Below are 21,134 nucleotides of genomic sequence, written 5' to 3' on the forward strand. Positions count from 1 at the left end.
CCTCTAGTACAGGTAACTACTGAAATAAGCATTACCACCCCCTGGGACATTAGAATAATTCTATAGTTTTTTTTCACCCATTTGAGTTTTGTTTAAGAGCGTGTGTGCAATATTCTATTTTATATAACTGATATCCTTCATGTGTTACCATTTTCATAGGGACTATGGACACAAATCTCATGTATATCTCATAACTAAGGTTTTTCCTTAGCTTTAATTTAAATCTACTGTTGTTTTACAAGTTGAGACAAAAAGTAACAAATGCCACATACTTCTTGTTGTTTATTAAAAATTATTTACAACAAAATTTTCTTTCAATTCTAGAAGAGTAACTTCCTTATCTCTTCTCCCATTTTTAGTAGGCAGATGTGATTGCATACTGTCCTTATGCAACAGACAGCATTATCAATATAGCAATCACTGCTCTAGACCAAGACTGTCATTTAAGTTGGACACAAAGTAGCAATTTGTGGGCAAAGGAAAAAATGTTAAACCTTGTATCAGAGTGAAATGCATAAATGGACAATGGAATCCAGTGAGGATCACACTTTTCAAGGCAAATATTTTTGACAGAGCTGTACCGAAACAGAACAACTATTCTTCAATGACAATAATAAAAACATTGGGATATCTGTGACAGACTTGGTTATTGGTTTCGGTAATTAAAGCAGCATTTTTATGTTCTGCTCCTGGTCCTGTGACCCATGATGCCACATTCTTCACAGAGCTGGCTTTCTATCTTATCACTATATAAAGCATTTTCCACGTTTGACTTGGGGGGGATTGTTAAAGACAGGTATTTTTCCAGATAGTCAAAACTGTTTGATATCTCCACCTATATGATTGTATGATTGTTACATCTAAATGTTTGCTGTTTAGGCAAAGTGTTTTTGTTTCCAGTATTAAGGATGTTCACATACTAGTCATTTCTGTGAATGATCACCTGCTCATGGCATGTATAAACCCACAAATCCATTGGGGGGGGGGGGGGGGGGTCCTAATTCTAATCATATGTTGTTGTCTAACAGTAGCCTGATTGTCAACCCTTCTCATTACCATGTAGCATTCCCACTTTTTGACAACTTCTCTATTAGAATCAGAAAAGTCCCACTTATTGTCCTTTTAAACAGACAGGAAAAGTGATTAAGCTTAATTCTCAAGGGTTGCTTCCCACTCAGCTAAAAGCCAGCTTTTAAAATATGCCACAAAATGAAAACACCACATTTATTGTAGATACTATATCTAGGCATCGACACTACATTACAAATATCAGTGATGAAATGGTTCCGCATATGGATAATGAAAAAGTTTGAACTGCATCGAATCAAAATAAATAGTCCTTTCCCCTTCATATAGATGAATTAAAACAAAACAAAAACAAAGGAAAAAAAAGGTATGAACAAAAACAAAAGCGGGAATATGTGAGGTTAGGCATCGTGTTTGACTTCATACACTCTAGATTAATTTTTTTCCACAAGTAAACAAAACAAAAAATAAAACACTGAAACAAAAAGTAAGCTACACCCATTTGCCTGCAAGTAGAATAGTAGAAGTAAAGACTAAAAGTATCGCTTTGAGAAGCACCAACAAGTCATGGACATCATGTAGCCTGTGTGAGAGCCTAGCACCAGTTCCTTGGACTTCGACACTAAGCCCACTGACGTGCTAAGCAGGCACTGCAAACAGAAATGCCCATAGAGACAGACATCCCAAGGACCATGCACCACAGCCATAGTTGGGAAATCAGAGCATAAACTGTGCTAGTTAATGGAAGCTCTAGAACTCTAGCACAATGTGTGGAATCTGGATTCCTTTCACATCACTGTGGGTCTGCAGGCTATAGAGAAACAAACAGCAGACATTTTCTTAAGTGCAGGATAGAGACATCCTCCAGAAGCTGCCCTGTAGGGGGTCAGGGGATGATGGAGGAACAGCAGAAAACAGGCACAGCAGAGTCCAGGACCTTGAAAGTCCAGAGCCGTTGCCAGGCCACCAATAGCTCTACAACCAGTATGTCTGCTTGGGGATCAGCAAACTATCTTAGGATCTTCTTGTGCTCCTGAGAGCAACACAGGACATGACTTTCCAGTCGTGATGAAGCAGGCTGGAGAGGTTACTGCAGCATACTATGGGCCACGTATTTCAGGATGCCTCCATGCTTGTAAAAGGTCACATCCATCTTGTTCTCAAACAGAGCCACCACGCTGAAGCTCTTTCCAGTGCTGGTCTGGAACACAAAACATTTAATTCTTTCAACTCTGTTAGGTACTAATTCATACCCCATTAACACCAATAAATAATTAAAAATGAATATAAAGCTGATTACAGTAACGCAAAAATCGATTTTTTTCAGCACTTGCAATGTTAAATCAACAGGAAATGGAGATACAAAAACCATCCATGCATTTTATGTAATTACAATTATATTTGAACTAATATCTTATTCAACTGCACATCTGTTAAAGAACAAGGTAGCCTACCAGCACGGTTATCTCTTGCCGGGTATTGACCTGCTCCAGCATGGAGATGGAGAACCTCTCCTTCCCAGAAAGTTGCAAAGAGTCAGCACTCTGACCAGGGAGGAACTGGAGAGGAGCAATCCCCATGCTCACCAGATGGTTCTTATGCATTTTCGCAAAGCTCTCAGCGATCACTGCACGCACGCCCTGCAAACATACACATACAGCGTGAAAACCATGGTTTTAAACAACAACAAAATCCATAGCAACGTTTTGTACTGCTGCTCTAAAGTGCTAGAATGTCTAAAATAAGATCCTTAAGCATCATGGAAGAGGGAATGGTTTAGTCTGCATGTGTTACTGGTGGTGCAAATGTACCAGCAGGTAAGGGCCCTTGGCTGCCCAGTCCCGAGAGCTGCCTGAGCCATATTCCTTCCCTGCTAGGATGATGAGAGGAACTCCGTCTCTCTGGTAGCGCTCTGCTGCCTCAAACACGTCCATCTAACACAGGAGTTGAATAAACACAGCCTGTTAAATGCAGTGGAGCAGGGTCTCGACACTTGCCTCTCAAATGTTGGCTGCTGGGTCTCACCATTTGTCCAGATGGAATGTGCAGGGTTTTGGGGCCGGTTTTGCCCACGAGTCGGTTCTGAAGTTTGATGCTGGCGAAAGTTCCTCTAGTCATCACAGCATCATTTCCTCTCCGTGCTCCGTAAGAGTTGAACTCACGGGGCGTGAGGCTTGGTGAAGAATGCAAAGATGATGGGTCAATTAAAAACAACCAAATGACATGGCTCAAGTGCCAGTAAGACCTCAAAGTAATAGCAATCAAAAACTAAGTTCACACAAGAAACTGAAAGCTGCAGAAATCCATACCCCTACCAGAACACTGTTGGCTCTTCTCCCACATCGGCCCCTAGCTTACGTCTGCACACTACTGCAAGCCCTAGCAACAGCTATGCCTTTGGCCCCGTTCTCACCTCCCTACCCTCAGCATTAAGCAAAGATACGCTTGGTCCTTCACAACAAATAATATTTGCAATGAGTGATGTACTGCTATTTCAGAGTGAGGCCAGAGGTCTGCTCACACTGAACTATGATATGCCCCACTTAGGAAAACATGAATGTGAACAGTTAAGCCAAACAGATCAGATCTTAGAAAAAACTGAAATCTCCACATGAATATAGATAAAGATATGGAATATAAAAGCCTTCATTCAACAATTGTCTCAAATCAAAACAGCTGATGTGTGTCTATGTTTCTGGTTTCACCACGCTTTTCCATAAGGGAGAAGATCTAGAAAAGTAGATTTCCAAAAGCTAACGCTAGTGTTACGAGAACTAGTGCGCTACAAAAACTTTAAAAGAGATTTTACTAGGCTGCTGTAATATGCCACTCAATAACTATAAACAGATGAAGATACCACCAGAAACCCTGCCTGAATAGGCAACATACCTTTACACTGTATGTACACACCATCACTAGATGCCCTTCCTGAAAAGGCCATGTAACTTTACATTCTATGTACATACCTTAAAGTTACAATTTCATTTATATGAATACACTTCCAATGTTTTAATGTCCAACTATCGATAAGTTCAAAATAGCACCAAAATTTACTTTTCAAATAAGGTTTTGCTGGTTTGTTTCTTACCGTTTGCTCTGTAGGTACTTTGCAGCTGCACTGACACGTGCAATACTGCCAGCAGGAGAGATGTGATCAGTGGTGACTTTGTCCCCAAGAAAGAGAAGAGCGTGAGCATTCTCGATTGACCCAAGACCAGATACCTCCTTAGACTGGGGAGGACAGGACAGGAGCTCAATTACAGAACTCTGCAGCAAAATCTTCCACAGATATTGGTATATACAGACACTCTGGAGAGTAAATTATATATGGTGTGCCATCACTTACAAGTCTGTTGAAAAAAGGAGGGCAACGAATGTAAGTAGATTTGGGATCCCAAGGGAAAAGCACAGCATCAGGAGCATCCATGCTGTTCCAAAACGTACTTCCTTTCTGAAAGTGAAAGGTGATCATTACACTTCAACCACAAATCTCAGAGATCACAAAATGGCACTAAATGAAAATACTTTGCCTGTATTGACACTACTTGTCCAAAGGTTCTATTAACTTGCTGGAAAGTGCTCTTATTTTTTCATAGTAATTTGGCCAGCAGGTATTTTTTTAATGACTAAATATGCTCTACCTTGTAGAAGTTGAGTTACAATGTACAGAATATACCAAAGATTAAAAATAATAAATGTGTTTACCCTTACCCATCTATGAGTACTAAACAACAATAATGCAAGATATACATTTACAAACTTTTTAAATAGGTATACATTTACCCAGTTTGTAAATATGAAAAACATGCATAATGGCCAATGTTTAAGACTTTGTTTGAACTTGATTGCACCTTAAATAAGATGCAAAACAAAGCTGCTTCTCTGTCAAAACAAGCCAATGGGACTTCCAGAAGAGCTCAGGCCTGGAACTGAATAGAAAGCAGATCCACCATAAGGCAGCTAAGGGCCCCTTTCTGTTACCTGCATCCTGCTTCTGAGCTCTCGGAATATTGAGGCGACTACATTGTTCTCCTCTACGTGATGCAATTCTTCCTTAGATGGCCACAAGTCCTTCAGGAACAGTTCTGTACCATCTGCGCCCACACCTACATATCCAGCACAGCACATGGCAGAAATACACTCACCCAATTCTGCATTACTGTAATCATTTCTTAATTTAACTACATTGCTTTCATAGCTTTTGCTAAAGTGCTACACACTCAACTTTACTAGTGCCAAAACCAAAATAATCTACATACATGAAGGGGTGCCAGGTCTTACCAAGAGGCTCTTTCTCAAAGTCAATCCCAATTGTGCCCGCGATGGCATATGCCACCACGAGTGGGGGTGAAGCTAGGTAATTGGCACGCACACAGTCACAGAGGCGTCCTTCAAAGTGCCTGGAACCAGACAACACTCCACATGCTACCAAATCACCCTGAGAAGCAGAGAGTAACAGGTTAACATTTTCATGTTCTAATTAGATATGGTTCATGACATAATAGAGAAAAGAAGAATCAAATCTCACCTGTTTGATGGCATCAACCACAGACTGAGGTAAAGGTGCAGTGTTCCCTACACAGGTGGCACATCCATAACCGATAACCTCAAAACTGGAACACAGCAAAATGACTGGTAAAGAACAGTTGAGATAGCAAAATGCCAACCTGGGGTGACAGGGAGTGAAACAACTGGAAACCATTATTTTAGGGTTTATTAGTCTCCCACTAATCAGACTCCCTAGAGTCTGGTGCCTTTCACCACTTCACCAAAAGAACCACCTACTACTGCAGAATAATTAAATATGATTGACACCCAAAACCACCAAATCACTAGCCTTCTATTTTGGTATGACTTATAGAAGGAGTCCTGAGTTCCTTGGGAAATGCAGACTGCCAGTCTAATAAGGCATTCACCCTAAATGTCTGTTGCACTTTTCTCCACTTTTTAGTGCCCACAAGCAGTTCCAAATATAATGTTAAAATCACCCATTTGCAATGTTGGCATCAATCTCCTCATTTTTCCAGTGTACGCCACAGCTATGCCTTTGTCTGTGTATTTCATTTGATCTTCCATAACTGGCAGAAGATGACACACAACTAACAAAAACAGATGACTCAGAAACCCTAGTAGCTGTTGACAGAGAACTGGCCATGCACAAACTATAGGGCATTTCCCATAGCCCATTGGCAATAAAGCAATGAAGTCTCGCTTACTTACTATCAATTGCTTTAAGCAAAACTCTTGAATTAGTTTTAATGATGAGATACCATAGACTTCACAAACCTTTTCAGTCCCACGGATATATCTTGGTATGAAAGTAAAGTAACATGAGCCTATGTGCAACTATTTGCTAAGGCTCAACTTAGCTGCAACAACAAAACTTTGATTCATATCAAACCAGCACAAAGTGATGCACAGAAGGGCGCATATGGCTGTGCATGTAGCCAACCAGAATGTAACTTGCAAGGATAACATTCTAGACTTCACACTCTGTTTCCGTGTGGGCAGAGTGTCTGTGGGTTTATCAACTTAATTATGTAATTTGAGGGATACCATTTATTTATTTATTTTTTTACATTTTGGACACACATACACACACACACACACACACACACACACACACACACACACACACACACACACACACACAAATATATATATATATATATATATATATATATATATATATATATATATATATATATATATATATATATATAAATATAAATATAGTGCGTGTGTGTGTACCCAAGTTTGCTGAGGTAAGGAAGAACTCCGCTGGCATTGAGGTAGTGTGTAACCATGCCACTGCCCGGAGCAAGGCTGGTCCTGATGTAGGGCTTCACTGAAAGACCTGCCTCCACGGCTTTCTTCGCTAGGAGGCCTGTCAGAACAACAAATCCTGCATCACACTGGGAGTAATCATAAGACAAAGAAAGCCACAGATTACAGACCTTGATTACATGTGATGTCAGATATTAAATATAGCATCTGAATATGCCCCCAGAGAGACAGTGTAGGATGACGGCTCATCCTTCCTCATGTCAACTGGCATTAGCTTTGTGACCTGCGGTGAGCATGACGGAGGGGTTGCAGTTGTTGGTGCAGCTGATGACTGCCGCGATGACCACTGATCCATGGGACAGTGTATACTTGGTGCCCTCGTGCAGAAACGGCACTACGGTGTCTTGCTTTTCACTTGGAATGTGGAACCCTTTAAAACCCACCTGATTAAGAAACATTAGACAACAATGTCACTTTAAGTGCCTGGCCCACATTTATTGGTGATAACGGCAAAACTTCACAGTGGAGTCCACTAGAGCTCCCGTAAGCATTTCTAAATTGGCATCAAAATGACAAAGCCCAGCTGGAACCCTGTGCCTTTCTTGGTCTTGTTACCCTTCCTGTACTTCATGACTTGCCTTCTCATTGAGGCAGTTGAGGAAGTCCTCCTTCATGCAGGTGACAGGCACCCGGTCTTGTGGCCGTTTGGGTCCACTCACGTAGGGCACAATAGAGCTCAGGTTTACTTCAATCACCTGGAGAGGTGCACAGGGACAGCATATATATATATCAAACCTACAATATGCTACATTTATAATCCGATACATACCCCAGTGATGTAATATAAAAGATTTTCAATATCTGTGAATGTACCACCAATCCAAATGATGAAATTAAAGCTAGGTGTTTGTATAGGTATAAATAGCATTAAACTACTGATGGAAAAAGTAGGAAACATGACTATATAGGCCTACCTCAGAATATTGAGGGTCTTCTGCCTGGTCGTCATAGCTCCGGAAGAGCTTCACAGCTTTAAGATAAGCTTCCAAAAGTTCAAGTCTCTCTTCTGTGAAATCTTAAGCACAAGCACAGAATAGAAAAAGTCAGCATAAAACATGCAGCTTTTCACCAGCCTTTGTGAAGATGTTGAACAAGCCTAGTTCTGTCCTTACTGGTCTGCTTAAAGTGCTTGAGTGTGGTGTCATCCACAGGGAAAAAGCTGATGGTAGCATTGTATTCAGGGCACATGTTAGCAATGGTGGTTCTGTCTGCAGCGGAGAGCTGAGACATGCCTGGACCGAAAAACTCCACAAACTTGCCGCCGATACCAGCCTGCCGCAGGTGCTGCACAAAGACAAATGGTACTGCATTGTTTTGCTCCCCGAAAGCAGCATTCAGAAAGCAGCATGACTTTCTGGCACTCTGAGCAAAGCAGTCCTGGGACACCCGAGTCTAGAAATTAAAATGTTATCTAATCTACACACAACAATGGGAAGAGTCAGTTTCCAAAACCTTTAATATGCAGCAAGATGATGGATATAGGTGCAGTGAAAAGCTTTGTGTACCTTTGTAATACAAAGAACTATGTCTATAGATGTAGCCAGAGTGCTGATGGATCCCACTAGCTTACATCCCACCACCTGTGGTAGAGTCAGAGAGACTGGCTGACCGAGCATTACTGCCTCTGTCTCTATACCTCCGACACCTGAGAGACAGACAGACAGACAAAAATGCAGGTAGGTGAGGAAAAGGTAGAGACAGAGACAGATGGATATGGCGACAGGGAATATAGGAGCAGAGCAGCGCCTTTTTTCGGTAGGCAACATAAGACAACAATATGCACCTTCATCAGTTCCAATCACATGGCATACAACCCTTTCTTAAGGTACAAAGCTGAACATGTAGAGGCTGTTTTCAGTGTTAGGCGAGAGGATCACATAAAACAACTCATCCAAGGAGCATTACAAACTGCCACTAAAAAGCATTTTACCACTCCAATGATATTACTTGAGAAATTCTCATTCACTCTCTCACTGACCACTTGGCCATGACGCGCGCACGCACGCACACGCACGCACACACACACACACACACACACAAATTACCCAAGTACATATCAGTGCGATACTGAAAGCTTTCTTGGGAATGAGGGCTTTGATGATGCCAACAACAAAACTAATGTTTAATTCAAATTTTTAATATTGCAGTTTGTGTAAAACATTTTACTCACCCCAACCGAGTATACCCAGGCCATTGATCATTGTAGTGTGAGAGTCTGTGCCGACTACACTGTCAGGATAGATGAAGCCCTCACCCTCCTGCACTACCTGAGACAGATACTCCAGATTGACCTGGTGCACTGACCCAATGTCTGGAGGAACCACACTCACGTTCTTGAATGCTTTAGAACACCACTGTGAAAAAGCAATCAGATTCACTGTTAAATACTATATGAAAAATTGTATTGTTCATGAACCAATATGAATAGCCCTGATAAATTAAATCAGCATTAGACTACATATAAGATTATGTAATTTAAGATCAAAGGCAATTTGAATAGACCTTGAAGAACTGAAGTCTTTCTTTGTTTCTTATGAGCTCTATTTCCTGGTTCCTGAGTGCTGTATCTTGCCTGTGGGGATGCAGAGTCACAATACAGTCTACATAAACCCATGTCAATTCCATCACTGGATCACACCGACTCAGTCACAAAATATGAAAGTGTAGCACCTCTGCATTCTCCAGAATACTATATTCACATACCCAAGCAGTTGGTCATAGGTTTAATTTATAAACACACAACATTTACTATTCCGCTGGGCTTTACGAGAGGAAGGAAGCAAATTACATGGAAACACTGTGCAGAAGATGAAGACAATGTTCTTTTACATAAAAAAGGAGTGGGGAACCACTGAAATCCTCCAGGTGACAGAGTTAAACATAGCAAGCTGATCAATGGCAGGAGCACAAAATTACGGCCAGGGATAAATAATCAGAGTCACTGGCGCCGCAGCTCCAGCATGCTTTAAGAGCCCGCTATTCTTACTCAGAGACAGGCTGCAGGTGGAAAGGGCAGAGAAGTGGCGTGTTCTCGATCTGCACTGCAGGGGGTCTGCCGGAGCCGGACGGGGTGTCGCTGCAGGAGCCTTTAGCACAGCTTCCGTGCCGGCTCCCACACTGAGTGCCAAGTTGAGGCCCCCGCGGGGACGGTCGGGCAGAGCCTGAACGAGGGCCTGCCCCCTGTACATCACCTCCACCGGGGTTTGGGGCATTCTGGATAGCACTGAGGAAACAAGCAATTACAGCCAGCTAAGTCAATGATGTAAGATTGTGCATGCAATACATTGTTCAATTATAAAAAAAAAAAACGTACAGGTTATAAATGATCACGTGATCATTACAGGCTATATGTTATATATAAGGATGGGATTAGGAAAACCACTTAAGTCATTAGGAAGTACATATGACAGTCATGTGCTATTTGAGCTGCTAAGGAGCTTTACCACTTGCTGAAGTCGATCTGTAACGAATGATCTACTATGAGGTCAGTAGGACATTTGGGGTTGATGAGCGTGGGGTCAACTCCATTCTTGGCCACAGCATCCCTCATGGCTGCCAAGTCTACCATAGCTGGGATGCCCCTGAGAGGAAGCAAATCGATCTGAATCGCACTGGTCTTACGTTCAGTAACAGATAAGTAGATAAATGTTGGGGTGATTTAAAAGCTGTAAACTGAGCATGGTCTAATGCTCACATAGGATTGAGGTCTGTTCACACAGAGCATGGAGTAAAATTTTAGTCTTTAAAAATCACAGTGGGATTCAAGGCTTTTGCTAATACAGATCTGCAAAGTGAACTATCCTGGGGGAAGAGACTAAACTTCACTCACGTAAAGTCCTGTAGCAGCACTCGTGCTGGAGAGAAGGGGACCTCAGCCTCATTCTGTCGCTCTTCCCAGTTCAGAATATTTTGTACATCCTCCTGCTTTACATAGAAGCCATCGCACTTGCGGATAGCAGCCTCCAACAGCACCCGAATAGAGAAGGGCAGCCTCTCTGCAGGAGCAAGAGGAAGACACTGCATTCCTTTCTCTTTACAAATGTACTGCAAGGGACATCACACTTTATTACTCTATAGTTTAACAAAACTACAGTGGTGGCCTAGATAGTGTGCTTAGGGTAGGGTGATGAACACTTGCATGGTTTAAGGTGTTATTTTGACAGGCTTCACCACGATTCAGATTAAAACACTAAGGGACTTAATCCAGGGTTACCAGTTTTGCTTAAGTGAAATTTGTACTGATCATGATTTGAAATATTATGATACATAATATTAATCAGTATGGGCATTTACTAATATATACATGATTCAGCCTTAATTGCTATGTGAGGTATATTTATCACTGAATGTTTTCAACTTGTGTAAATGGATCAGAAAAGCTGACATTCTGACAATTTCTTACACATTAGCTAGTTGGAGGCATTATGTTTGAGTAATCAAGTTTTTTTTTGTTCCCCCCCCCCCCCCCCCCCGCCAATATGCACAATTTCTCTAGAGCAGATCCCTCAACACTGTCTTTTCCAGTCTTGACTGGCAACACAGTCCATTCTAGAACATAAGAACCTGTAATCCTCTAATAGGACGAATTTCACTTAAAAGAGGTATCCACATTTTTAATAGACAGCTTTAATTACCCTTATTTTCAGGACATCAGAGAAAAGTAGGATTTACTAGGTACGTCTTTTCTTATGCACAGGGCTCCATGACAGTCCAAGTGGTGTGCTCACCCTGTATACGAGGTTTTCTTGCCTTCTGTGCCTTGCTCTGTTCAGTAGTCAATGTCTAGCGCACTCTTCCCAAAGCTTCATTTACAGTGCTCAAGGACACTTCAACTTAGAATGTGGATTTCAAGGGCAATGATTGTTCACCAATGGTGCTTTGGAGATGAATACATCATCCTTAAAAAATCCCAATCAGATAAACCACTGCAAATTCTTACCCGACTCACCTCAGCCCTGATGTATATAATTACTGGACCAGGTCTGATAACGACCTTGTGTCATCATTGTAATCTTTTCTTCACTTGATTGTTCAGTACAACAGGAATTAATTATGCTATGCACTTTCACGTCCTATAAGAAAACGTTAATTAGGCTCTCCAGAGGAACCCTTTTCATTCTTTTAACATGCACCTCTGACTGAACCTTTGACTGAACCCATACATGGATAGCTTACCACATTCCCTACAGAGAGCATCCCTAACTGCGAAGCTACCCTTTAGCTAAACTTTAATGACTTATGAATACTACCAAACTGCTCATTTTTCTTTTCCTTTTTGGAGTCCCTTTGATGTTTTATTTCTCTCTGTGGAGTCCACACCCCAGGTTAAAAAGGGACCTGTATGTTCAGGCGTATTACCACTGTGACAAAGTATTCTATTGTGCTGTCTAGTTAAATAAATTAACAAGAGTTCACAACAAATGAAAGCCAATAATGTCCACTCTCAGATATAGGCCTATTCTATTATCTCTATCCAGCACCTCAGCAGGGGTCCTGAGCAGGCCTGTGGTCAAGATATGATCTTGTTTCCTCTCTTCACTTACCATATTTGGGATCCTCAAGCCTCAGAGGGTTGAAATATTTTCGAGCTTCATTATTTTTACTCTGTAATGTTTCAATCAAATGGCCAAACAGGTGCTCTGCACAAAGACAAAACAAAACCTTGTTTTCATTAAAACAAAACAAAAAAGTGATAATGATGCAAAAACATTATAGTGGGCTGAGGGCATGAGCATCATATACTGACTGGAATTATGAAATCAGTTACTTTTGCCACACCTCTTGCTTTTAAACATCTTTTTTCTGTGCATGGCCTGTCAAGCATCACTCAAACACTTAAGATCTGAGTATTATGGCGGTTTATTATTAGAGATTATCATCCTTCTGGATGCTCAGAGACTGTTATACTGCAAAGCTTTGGGAAATACACAGTCTTACACCATTAAATCCATAAAAATTTTAAAATCCTCCATGAAATTTTAGTCTGCTTTATCAACAACACCTGATTGCACATACTTTATCAGTGTGTGAAGCTATATGGAGTGAAGACAGCATTTTACAGACAGATCATTACTGTAATACTTAATGTAGGCTATACCCTGAGGTGATATGAAAATCTGTGTCACCATAAATCACTTATTTTAAAACATAACTATTATCCATAGCTATTAAGGCAACTATATGCTGATTTGGGCAGTACCTGACATGTGGTTCATTTAGCTCTGTTCCACAGAGTTGTTTAATATAATCAAAATTATCTTAGCATAATTATGCTAAGGCTTCAGCAGGACTTGCAACAAAAATAAAAGACTATTCCATTAATCAATTATACTCTTTAAAATAATTATATCATTATAAGAAAAGTCTCTCTCAAGCTCCCCTGTATTTTTCCCTAAATGCCAATGTCTACAACTTTAACATGGTTCTTTAACATAAGAGGTGAATAATAATTCTCCCAATAATGGTGAGACAAGTGTGGTCTTGGAGGGCAAAAATGCTTTAGTCTACAACTTTAAGACTGTTCTTTCACAAAGGAATAATAGTTCCCTTTTAACTGAGGTGTGTGGGCTTGGAGCGACATTTAGTATAATTCTTCAAGACTTCTTCACCATCATTAAATGAGCAGAGGTAGTCATTATAATACCGATGGTAGTTTGCTGGAAACAAAACACTAAAGCTGGTTCTCATGAAGATATGTTTCAGGAATCAATTACAAAATGAGAGTCTCCTGTGCCTCTAAGACCATAATAAAAATAAACAAAAGGTAAAAATTATACACTCAAATGTTGTCATTAAGGCTAAACATCTCAAGTCTTTAGGCAGTCAAATCTATGCATACCTCTTACTACAAATAGAGAACTGAGATCTCAAAACAGTCAAGGATAAGACAGCATAAAATGTTATCATATACATTATTTTATAATGCGTTTAATAAAAAAATTCATGCTGCAAACCCTAAAACATATTTTCAGTCAAAAGCCTTCATAGACAAATTCAATAAGAACAAATTAAACTAGAACAATATTAGGCAAAGGAAATCCGTGACTTCAGTTCCATTATACAAAAGGTGCCTTTTGTGAACCCTCTTCGGTCTTTGCAAATAATTCTGCCACCACGGATTGTCTAATTAGCTGCAACACAGTAAGTTAGTGGGGAAAGGGAGGGAGCACGGCCCTTATCTCCGTAGACTACAGCACTCATGGTTAAATGGTCTGCATAGATTAGCTAGACGAGACCCTAACCGAGGCAAGAATAAAGCAGACATTAACATATTATTCCGGGATGTATTAACTTTAAAACAAGACCATTTTAAAACTCTCTCAGTGTGCTGACTCGATTCTGATCTAAAATCTCTGCACTGGAGTGACTTTAAACAGGTTATTTGGAGAGGCTAAGCTAACGTGCAGTCAAACCATAACTTAACTAACCTTAACCTAGCTAGGTTACCTAGCTAATTGTCCATCTACCTTCACGTACAGTTAAGTATTATTGATGACAAATGATGACAAATACTTGACTGACATAATTATCACTAGCGAATATTGCATGTTTAAAAAGGACCAAATGTGCGTTCTCTGATCTTTACATAATTAGCTAGGTAGGTTAATTAGCTGGCTAGCCTGCCAGTCAGAAAATAACACTGTTGGTCACGGTCGTTGGCTCGCGTGAGCTAACCTAGCTAACAGCTAGCTAGTTGGTTAAATGTCAAAGTGTGCAGGGAGGTTTAGTTAGCTAACGACACCAGTGTTAGGGGCCACCTAATAGGTATATAAAAAGACGATAGTTTAATGAATTTTGGCCACAGCTAATATTGCTGTTAGACAAATCACCGCTTGATCTCATCCAGTCAGAAAAGGCAACTACTTGCATGAAATATATTATACTTCCAAACAAGGGAGCTTACCTTGATCTGAGGAAGTGAACGCCATGATGACTTCTGAAATTAACACGATTCCACTAGCTCGTACCATGGAAACACCTCCCTGAGAGTCATCCAATCGCAAGATCATCTCTATGGAAACACCTCTCCTGATAGTCGTCCAATCATTCCATTCACTTGGCCCATGGAAACGCCTCCCTGAGACTCGTCCAATCATTCCACTTTCTCGGACCATGGGAGCGCCTCCCTGAGAGTCGTCCAATCACAACATCATCTTTATGACGCAATCCTACCACTTCCGACCATGGCGTAACAACAGGCGCCGGAAGTCAGGGGGGAAATGTTGCAGTTATAAACCTTCCCTGGCGTGACTTTTATACATGGCTAAAAGTAGTCGGTCGTCGAATCGCCAGTCACAGCTAAAATAACACTTTTTTTTTCTTATTTAATAATTTGTAAATTTGAAAAAGAATGCTGGAACATAGTAGATGTATATGCCCGTATGGGAAGTAGAAATGATGGCAAACTAACCCGGTAAGTTTATGTTGTCTAAAATGCGGTCAAATAAGCTGTCATCATGTAGCGTTAGGTTAGCTAGGATAACTACTTATATCGTTGCTGCTACACGCGAAAGGACAAGAGAAGGGGAAAACATGAATTATTCATTTGTTACATTCATTGTTATATGTATCAGCTGATGTGATCTGGGTGTTAGATGTGAAAGTCTGGATTGAACATACGAGATACATTCACACTCTAGTCCCTGGTGGTAGACATGGCGCTAGATCACTGTCTTGTACACCCTTACCACGAAGAGGTCATGATCGTGCTAGTTGAGCCAATCCCACTATAGCTAAATAATGCCAAAATTATTATCCACTGTATTATTCGACCTTTCATCAATGTAAACTTTCATCTTATTTTGTTTTGGTATAAGCACTTGACCAGAGGTAGTTATGTTGCCCTTTGGACAGTCTGATGGCTTTTGAATCCCACATTAATCATGTTAATATGCTGGACGTGTCATATGAGGACCTTTGATCTTGTGACTACCCATTAAGTAATGTTAGCAGTAGTCAGAATGCTCAAAAGACTTCTTTGACCTAAATGTCATCTTCACATTTATGTACTGTTTACTTGCCAGTCTTGGGGTCAACTGAATTTTTCATGAGGTAGTAAATTTAATTTGGTTTTTGACCCCCTACTCATGTTAGTCTCTTGACCTAATTCACTGTGTCTCTCTAGGTTGATAGGCAGAGGTGGTGTGAGGCCTGTCAGATGAAGGTTGCCATCAGCTGGCACGATGCAGCAGAAACGGAACATCCGGATCATAGAATGGGAGGACCTGGACAAGAGAAAGTTCTACTCTCTCGGCATGTTCATGACCTTGACCACGCGTGCCACCGTCTACCCCTTCACGCTGATCCGAACTCTACTGCAGGTACAGAAGGGCAAGTCGCTCTACAATGGCACTTTCGATGCCTTCTGTAAGATCCTGAAGGCAGAAGGGGTGCGGGGACTGTACCGGGGCTTTATGGTCAATACCTTCACCCTGATCTCAGGCCAGGCCTACATCACCACCTACGAGCTGGTGAGGAAGTATGTGTCCCAGTATTCCTCCAGCAACACCCTCAAATCTCTGGTGGCAGGTGGCTCAGCCTCGCTGGTGGCCCAGAGCATCACAGTACCCATTGACGTGGTCTCCCAGCAGCTCATGATGCAAGGGCAAGGGGAACATCTCGCACGCTTTAAGATCAAGCCCAAACTGGCTGTGGCCACATCTAAGCATAAAGTGACCTTTGGACAGACCAGAGACATTATGGTCCAGGTATTCGCAGCAGATGGCTTTCGGGGCTTTTACCGTGGCTATGTGGCATCACTCCTCACCTACATCCCTAACAGTGCTGCCTGGTGGCCTTTTTATCACTTTTATGCAGGTAAAAAATCCACTGCCTCAGACAGAACTTTTGTATGGCAATTCCCATATGGAAAATCAGTGTTGAGCCTCTGATGAACTCTCCTAGGCAGTATGTATGATTTGATTTAATGACCAGTTTCAGATCCCTGGTGTGCATGTTGTGACATGTCTTGGCTCATTGGGGAGCTGTTATTCTCTGTGTCCTCTGCTTACCATTGTGGCTGAGGCTTGATAGTACTTGTATAATCCAATTATTTCTCAAAGCCTAAAAACCATTCATTTGCAGAGGTTACTAACAGGTTGATGTGAAAACAGTAAAAGGGAAGGGAATTCGTGAAGTTCAGTCCTGGATTGCATCTTTCTAGACTCTAGTGGTCAGGTTCATTTGTGTTCTGTTTAAATACGCTTTTCATGACTGTGTATCAGGGATGTTGTGTTGAAGCCAAGAAGAATGTGATCAAAAACACAAGCTTTGTGAAAGTCTCACATTTTTAGAGTTTTCAAGATTATAAAACAACATAGTCACATTCAGTCAAATTCTGATTAAAACAAAAATGGAAGAGACTGGATGAAGCACTGTTTATGCAGAAAGTATAGGTATTCAGCCATTTACTTGATCTGAATAACCAGCATCTTTAACTGTTTTCATATTGTAAGCATAGTACAGACCTCGAAGGAACCCTCTACTTTTAAACTTTTACAGGTACAGAGTTCTTCTGGCCCTGTGGTGAGCCCATGTACTAAGTGTTGACTGATGCAGTGCTTGATGTGTATTGAAACAGAACAGCTGTCCTGGCTGGCCCCCTGCAGCTGTCCGCACCTCCTGCTGCAGGCTGTGGCTGGGCCAATGGCTGCAGCAAGCGCCTCTGTCCTCACCAACCCCATGGATGTGGTGAGAGCTCGTGTGCAGGTAAACCCAATGCCAGGCAACTGTGTCGCTGATTGGTCATTCATTAGCAAGAGAAAAGACTCAGATTTTATCATCTAGAGAGAAAATGTAATTGATTGTTTAATCATTGTAATAGCACATGACAAGCTCTGGTAGAACATAAGGTCCCTTGGCACATTAATTGATCACTGATTAAAGTAAACAAGGTTTTGTTGTAGTCAGTAGAGTTGTGGCTAACATTTACTCTTGAATTTTAATATATCACCATCTAATATTTCTCCTGCAATAATGTGTTTATTGAAATAGCTTAGGTCTATGTAAACTCATGTGTGTGATATAGAAAAGCACAAGGCATAAAACTAACTAATAAAAAAAGCTAGAAAAAGTATATAAAAAATTAAAACAATGCCACAACACAATTATTGGCACCCTTTAATCAATTTGAAACAAAGGACAAAATCAGACTAATTTCTAATTGGACTCACCTGTCTACAAATTGTCAGGGCTCACATGACTTTAATTAGCCTAAAAATTGAGGCTGTGGTGTTTAAAGGGCAAGTTTTATTCCCTGTTCAAAATGGTGAAGGTGAAATGTAATTATTATGAAGCACATGCAGTCTAAAGTATATTAAGACTATCACCAAAGACCTTGGCAGCCTTACCTAAGTTATTTGAAATGGTATCAAAAAGTTTGCTACTCAGAGAATGGGCAAGAACCTTCCAGGATGTGGTGTAAAGAGGAACACTGATGATAGAACCCTGTGAACATTGGTTCAAGAGGGGGTGATGGGATACAACTATAATCCAAAGATCTTGAGGCTGAGCTGGAGACATGGAGCGATGGTTTAATCCCGTCCCATATGGTACACACTACATAAAGGGCTTCAGGGGTGAAGGCCAAAGAGGACCCCACTGCTTAAAGAAGGACACAAAAAGGAGTGATTGAACTTTGCCAAAACGTATGGGAAAATGTTACATGGACACAGTGAAGTCTATAGCAGGATAAAGACCTAAAGTGCACATCCAAAAGTACACAATGGCAGAGGAGGGAAAAAATGACTGTTTGAAACTGGCCAACAGTGAGTCCTGATCCTCAATTCAATTGAAAGTCTGTGGAGAGTGCTCAGATCTGCTATTGGGAAAAGGAACCTGAGAGAATTTCAGTGGAAGAGTGGCAGAAACTAGCAGCAGGCAGCTCACAGATGTATACAAAAAACATCTGGAATTCGTGCATCCAAGGATTAGGGAAGGGTACCTCTAATCCTGGCCATCATGTACTGTTTCTTCTTTGTTTGAAATGACTTATGGTGACAAGTTCTTTGGTGACAAGAATCTTTTTGTTCAATGACATTGAAAATATAAAAGATTTATGCAACGTTGGTACATATCCAAGATATTTTTGTAGGTCAAGGCAAATTATCAAGGGTGCCAATAATGTTAACTTGAACTAGGTGGTGGCAGTGTAGAATCCATAATTAGGTTTGAAGTGAATAAGTTTATGTAATGGGTGGTGGAAAGAAAGGTTCTGTACTTGATCCTGTAAGAAGCAAAAGGGTTGTTGTCTCAACCTAGTCAATCAGCAGTATGAATGGATGGTTTGGCATCCTTAAATCTAACTCTAAACCTTCAAAGAACAAGGTTTTAGTGGGAGTTTAGATAAGAGCAGGATCTCTGTCTTCCCTGGGCTACAGCCCCATAATTCATTTACATTCACAGAGCTTGTCTCTGGAAGGTGAGGTGTAGCACTTTTCATTGCTGACTGATCTATCCCAGGTCGAGGGTCGTTCATCGGTGATTGAGACGTTTAGACAGCTCCTGGCTGAGGAGGGCATGTGGGGCCTGACAAAGGGTCTCTCGGCACGCATCATTTCCTCCGCTCCCACTTCCATCCTCATCGTCATTGGCTATGAGACGCTGAAGAGGCTCAGCCTTCGCCCGGAGCTGGTGAACACCAGACACTGGTGAAAGGCAGGCCCATCGGAACTCTCCCAAACCCAGTCCAAAACAACTATACCTCAGGCTCAGCTCTGCACGCTGACCCGCCCACTCTAAAAGCCAGAAAGGCCCAAATACTTGTTTTTACTAATATTTTATGGGATTTTACAGTTGAGATAAGAGGACCAGAAGAAATCAGTCTATGCTTAATAAGAGGACCAGAAGAAATCAGTCTATGCTGTGCTCATTGTTTTTTGAAGTATGTTTTACTTTATGTACACGTGTTTTTTGATGATTAAGACCTGGCCCTAACTGTGTCCATGATGGTCTTTATGTATTGCATACAGACGCTTTACACCAGGCCTACACGGAACTGGTATGTTCAGCTGCAGAATGCATATGACTAAAAATTAAATTCAGGCCCTTTTAGACCTAGTATGAATACAAACTATTCACATAAATGAGGTGGATCACAACAAGTTCAAGATGGTATATGTGGTCATACCTGGCATAAAAATTGTGTAAAATCAGATGAATAAGTAGTGTACTAGTTACACATGGCCTCTTTCACTTGTTTTTAACCTAATTTTATTAAATAATTGCTTATCCTGGTCATTTACGTGTATGGGCACATTTTACAGCTCTTGACAACCAAGTGTGCAGGTATTTCTTGTCCAAGAGGCCTTGTGTTGCACTATAACTACTCTAGAGTGTTTGGGCGCCAAAGTAAAATTTTGTAATCGAACTAATGTTTTGTAATTGTAACATAACTTTCTGTGCTATACACTGTTGTAAACTGATTCTTCGTTGGGATATGCACAAAGATGTGTTTATCTGAACCTGTTACACTGACACTCATTAAATGAATGAGTTCATTTCCACATTCCTCTTGCTGTGTGTTTGATAAAGATGTATTAATACCGAGTCCAATTCAAAGGTCAGTACTGCCACACTCAGGTAGAAAGTGTCACCCTTAATAGGACTATAATCAGCTGAATCTCTCAAGCCTACAGCAGAGAGGCCCAGGTCTCATCCTGCTGATCTACTGCCAAGCACATTTTAGTTCCAACCCTAATTAACACTTCTGATACAGTAATCAGGTCTTTTAGTAGCATCTTAATATAGTAGCCAGGAGTGCTAGACCAGGGTTGAAACTACTCTCTGCAGAACCAGACTTGGGACTTCCTTGGCTTAGTGTCTATATTAGGTAGAATTACGTTATCATTTTTGTAAAGGTGATCCCTGTAGGTGGTGCTGTGTAAACAGAGTACAGTAAATACATCTACAGTCCACAATGAGAGTGATTCTTGCAACAGCATTGAATGAAGTAAACACTTGAATCAGCACTTAATACACTTGTGCATGGGTATCAAATGTAAATCATAATTCTGAATTTGTCATAGTTAATCTCTGTTATAAAGTAATATCTTGCAACAAATCAACTCTGCACTCATGAAGTTCCACATTCTTCAGTATTCCATACACTATATACCATCCATGGTGATAGACGCAGTATGCCCTGCAGAGGGCGCACTAGACAACATCTGAATGACTGGACGTTGGCGTCAGACACCAAACTATTATTTTTGTCAAAATAGAGGGATTGAGGAAAAACAAATACTATATAAAGAGTGAAAATG

At 40.9% G+C, this 21,134-nt stretch overlaps 2 protein-coding genes across 3 annotated transcripts; one reads left to right on the forward strand and one right to left on the reverse strand.

Annotated features, from left to right (window-relative positions):
* Positions 1–269: 269 nt before the first annotated feature.
* On the reverse strand, positions 270–14,860 carry ireb2 (iron-responsive element binding protein 2). Its single transcript, XM_027000454.3, has 22 exons — positions 14,777–14,860; positions 12,417–12,512; positions 10,703–10,868; positions 10,317–10,454; positions 9,860–10,096; positions 9,376–9,445; positions 9,044–9,227; positions 8,379–8,518; positions 7,986–8,157; positions 7,788–7,888; positions 7,452–7,568; positions 7,097–7,256; positions 6,778–6,913; positions 5,555–5,639; positions 5,308–5,464; positions 5,008–5,132; positions 4,373–4,477; positions 4,115–4,257; positions 3,052–3,199; positions 2,838–2,960; positions 2,481–2,666; positions 270–2,227 (listed from the first exon to the last, which is right to left on the reverse strand). Exons 1-22 carry the CDS (start codon positions 14,841–14,843, stop codon positions 2,114–2,116), a joined length of 2,970 nt encoding a protein of 989 aa, XP_026856255.2. The 5' UTR covers positions 14,844–14,860; the 3' UTR covers positions 270–2,113.
* A 228-nt stretch (positions 14,861–15,088) lies between these two features.
* On the forward strand, positions 15,089–20,377 carry slc25a44a (solute carrier family 25 member 44a). Of its 2 annotated transcripts, none has more exons than XM_027000752.2 (4): positions 15,089–15,286; positions 15,998–16,689; positions 17,453–17,580; positions 19,333–20,377. In XM_027000752.2, the coding sequence occupies exons 2-4, from the start codon at positions 16,056–16,058 to the stop codon at positions 19,522–19,524; spliced, it is 954 nt and encodes a 317-aa protein (XP_026856553.1). In that variant the 5' UTR covers positions 15,089–15,286; positions 15,998–16,055; the 3' UTR covers positions 19,525–20,377. The 2 variants fall into 2 exon arrangements, with proteins under 2 accessions (XP_026856553.1, XP_081568549.1); XM_081712423.1 differs by having other exon boundaries at positions 17,458–17,580; positions 19,333–19,494.
* Positions 20,378–21,134: the final 757 nt, after the last annotated feature.

The sequence above is a fragment of the Electrophorus electricus genome, chromosome 4 (assembly GCF_041902795.1).
Source record: "Electrophorus electricus isolate QZ-2024a chromosome 4, ASM4190279v1, whole genome shotgun sequence".
Lineage (NCBI taxonomy): Eukaryota > Metazoa > Chordata > Actinopteri > Gymnotiformes > Gymnotidae > Electrophorus > Electrophorus electricus.